The sequence below is a fragment of the Anarrhichthys ocellatus genome, unplaced genomic scaffold (assembly GCF_004355925.1).
Source record: "Anarrhichthys ocellatus isolate YVR2014 unplaced genomic scaffold, GSC_Weel_1.0 scaffold4830, whole genome shotgun sequence".
Taxonomy (NCBI): Eukaryota; Metazoa; Chordata; class Actinopteri; order Perciformes; family Anarhichadidae; genus Anarrhichthys; species Anarrhichthys ocellatus.
This window is the reverse complement of record NW_022284804.1, coordinates 1-3,999: the sequence shown is the minus strand read 5'-3', so window position 1 is coordinate 3,999 and position 3,999 is coordinate 1. Positions and strand designations below refer to the sequence as shown.

Here is a 3,999-nt window from a genome sequence, read left to right as displayed (position 1 = left end):
TAAGTGTACCTGTGGCAGATCCATGATAAAATCATAGGCATTAGCCTCTTTTGTCGCCTGGATGATGTCTTCCATGGTTACTCCAGGTCGACCAAACTGGATGTTATCTGCAATGGTTGTAGCAAACAGCGTTGGCTCCTGCTCTACAATACCAATGAGAGATCGGAGCCACTGGATGTTTAAAGTGCGAATGTCATGGCCGTCCAAAGTCACCTGAGAACGATAATTACATATGTGACATTACACCGAAGCCTTCAACTTCTCCAGTGATGTCTTGTGTGTCTGTGCAGTTGCTCAGATTGTTACCATTCCTTCCTTTGGGTCATAAAACCTTTGGAGGAGCTGGATTGTGGTGCTCTTCCCAGATCCACTTGGTCCCACAAAAGCAGTGGTTTCTCCTGCTTTGATCTGCATGCTCAGATCATCTAAAATCTGAAAAAAGTAGTTTGCTCTTTGTGAGTTAAATTTTGAAATGGGAAAAATTGACACAAAGAAATGTGTGTGGAAGAAATGTACCTTGACTTCAGGCCGGGATGGGTAGTAGAAAGTGACATTAAGGAACTCAATGTCACCTTTTACTTTGTCTAATTTGTGACCTTCTTTTGAGAAACAATCAATTTCTGGTTCCTGTGAGCATAACAGCACAGAATGTTATTTTACATTGAAGATTATTTTTCTTCAAATGTTCTCTTTCAAATCTGTATTATAGCTGCAATAAAGTCTTAAGTAGCATTCAGATTTTACCCGGTCAAGCGTGTCAAAGATGTTTTTCGCTGCAGCACAACCACAAACGAATGTCTCCAGGCAGGGTGAGGCCTGGCCCAGGTTAATGGCCGCCATGAGTACTCCAAAGAACCCCTGAAAAAACATAGCAGCTTCATGGTGAAACAAAGGCCACTGCCTTTCAAACACTCATATTATATGTTATAGAGTATCAGAAGTTGAATTAATTAATTTTCACATACCTGAATAAGAGCACCAGGAGACAGCTCCTTGGTGTCTATGACCAACTTAGATCCATACCAAAAGGCCAAAGCGAAACACAATAAAACGATGCACCACATGTATCCTTGAAAAACGCCCACGATCGTGCCCTTTTTCACTCCCCAGATCTGAGCTTCTGCAAGGTTTCTGTCATATCTGTACAAATGTCACATTTCAGTTTAATTCAGAATCATGGGGTTATGGCTCATCATCATTTGCAAAGCAGAACAACTTCTTGTGATCTTACAAAATTACGAAATACCTCTCAATTTCTTTTTCCTCCCCACCGAACGCTGCTACTGTCCTGATGGATGCCAGGACCTCGTCAGCCACTGCCCCTGCCTTTGCATAGGACGTTAGCTCTCGTCCTGTCAGCCTGGCCACAGCCTTCAGCAACAAGAATTACACAAAAACATTAGAAAGCATATTTAAAGGTACAATCCGAAGATCTCCAAAACAATTTTCTATGGCGGCACCGATGCCGATAAGCGGTCGATCTCACTTCCCAGAGATCTCAACAGTCTCCCCTTTCCTGGGAAAGTCACCTCAGACCCTCAGTTCTTCATACTGCAATTAAGAACTGCAATTAAGAAAGCAAAGGCTTTCAACAGTGGGCCATAGGCTCAATCACCATTGTGTTACCTCATTCGGCGATAGATAGGGACTTAGCAGTAATTTATTTGTATGATAATCTTCAAGATTATTACATTTTTTTGTGACATATGATACCACGCACTGTAGCAATTTACTCCATCCCAGTACTAAGAAATCATTGTTCGATTCACAACTTTACCATGGCCATTAGTGCAGCAGCTATGCCAATCAGTGGGCTCACTGATATGACCACCAAAGTCAGCTTCCATCCACCAATGAATCCAACCATGAAGCCAAACACGAACGTAGAGATCCTCTCGATGAAGATAGACACCTGGTCAGCGATGGCATTGTTGATCTTGCTGATATCACTGTAAAGGAACAGAGAAGCTATTCTGAACACTCTCCCTGCTATGAATTGATAAGAGCCTGATCTTTAAGAGCCCCAACTCACTCTGACATCCTTGTGTTCAGTTCACCAACAGGGTTGCAGTCAAACCATCCGATCTCCATTTGCATTACTTTTCTGAAATAAGTCTTTCTCATTTTATCAATTTGTCTTGCAGCTGCTGACATCCAGAAGAAAATCTACGGTGAACAATCAGAGTTCTACAAAGTTATTTCTGTGACTGATGTGCAACAATGTCAGAAGTCATACTTTCTTAAGATGGTTTTAAAATTGAGGCTGAATACGGCAAGCATAAATACATACCTGAAAATAACTAACAAACATAACTCCTAATCCAATCCCAACATAGTAATATGCAAACATGGTCATCTCTGCTTCAATATCCACCCTGCAGAGAGAATAAATAAGTAACAGCCGCTTTTCAACTGCAACAACAATCACATGAACAGTTTAACAACTTACCCGCAGTAGACAGAGCTGTTTTCAGCTGTTTCATATATGGAGCCATTTTTCCAATAGATAGTGTTGTTGTTGCATGTCCTATTTTCATCTTTCAGTGCTTGGACCTCAATCTCATAAGACACAAACGTGTTTGTCATCCTGCTATATACCAGAAGCATGAGAGGTGAAGCTGCACCGTGTATGATGGCACACAAACCCCCTACTACCATCATCAAGGTGTCTTTGCAAGTGGCAAAGCGAAACTGCAAACACAAATTTGAATTCAATTTGCAACCCATTTTGTTTTAATTTTTATTCTTGATGATCAAATCAAAGAAGAGGTAAATAACAGTGGTGTAGAGGGGTACATAAATGACTCAGATCCTTTACATAATTAATGCAACAATGTGAAATAGTCCAACACGAGTAAAAGTCTGACAAACTAAATCCTACTTATGTAAAGGTACATGAGTAATATAAGCTGTCAAGTACATGATTATTATAAGCAAGTTGAAGTTCCAAAGTACTCATTCTGTAGAAAAATGGCCTCTGTAACGGATAACATAACATTTTAAAAGCTTATAGCGTGTTTTTATGTTAAATCTTAACCTGTTAACCAGTAACAAAGGCAGAAAGAAAATATAGTGGAATAGAGATACTCAAGTAGCTCAACATTGATACACAGGACTGATGTAAATATCTTCATCAAGCTAAAAACCCACCTTTATAGATTACATCTCAACAACCTTGCTAGCATGTTTCAAACAAATCAAAATTCAAAAGCAAATCTCTAAACACTCTTACTGGAGCACTGGACAGGCTGTTAGTTATCTGTGTGAAAGCGATACCCTCTTGGTGCTACGTTGTGTAAAAGCACTTATTTTGTCCCTTTGGACAAAAGTGTCATATGAATGTAAAGTAATGTAAAATATACTGAGTTACTTTCCACCACTGTTTGAGAACAAAAGGCACAAAAACACAGTATTTACCAGCTGAAAGTATCCAACACTCAGAGTATTTTCTTTTTTCTTCTCATCTCTGTAACACATGTACATTAAAGTAACAACAACATAACCACTGCAGGCAACGTGTTCTGAAACATACAGTAGTTTATTGTGGGAGATGTCAATCATTACAACTTACCCATTCTCAGTGTCTGCTAGAAAAAGAAGTAAAGCTATATTCAGTTACCTATTGTTACTTGCTTTTTTTTATAGAACTCTATTATTGTATCTGTTCTTTTGCAATGAAAATAGATCACTTACCTCTTTTATCTGTTGTTGTTGTGAATTTAGTTGATTTCTTCATGTTTGCTCCCCCGACTTAGGCAGGTGTCCTCACTATAACAGATGGTTATAGATATAGATATATACGTGTGTATATATAAATAAATGGATGTTAATCAATTGGATTGTCATCATATATGAAACTGCTCACTATAAGGTATGTTGACTAACAGGGTCATGATTTCTGCGAAGAGTCATTACAGTTTTTCAAAGTGTATTTTTTATTTGGCACTTTATCAGGCTAATGCCTATGATTTTATCATGGATCTGCCACAGGTACACTTA

At 38.9% G+C, this 3,999-nt stretch overlaps 1 protein-coding gene across 1 annotated transcript; it reads right to left on the bottom strand.

Moving 5' to 3' along the window:
- Positions 1–9: 9 nt before the first annotated feature.
- Positions 10–3,477, bottom strand: LOC116379645 (bile salt export pump-like; the record flags this gene model as incomplete). Its single annotated transcript, XM_031841611.1, has 11 exons — positions 3,418–3,477; positions 2,450–2,691; positions 2,291–2,375; positions 2,033–2,166; positions 1,778–1,949; positions 1,247–1,371; positions 966–1,140; positions 745–858; positions 517–627; positions 307–432; positions 10–213 (listed from the first exon to the last, which is right to left on the bottom strand). Coding segments are annotated over exons 1-11 (1,548 nt in total), but the record flags the coding sequence as incomplete, so codon positions are not given.
- Between the last annotated feature and the right edge of the window lie 522 nt (positions 3,478–3,999).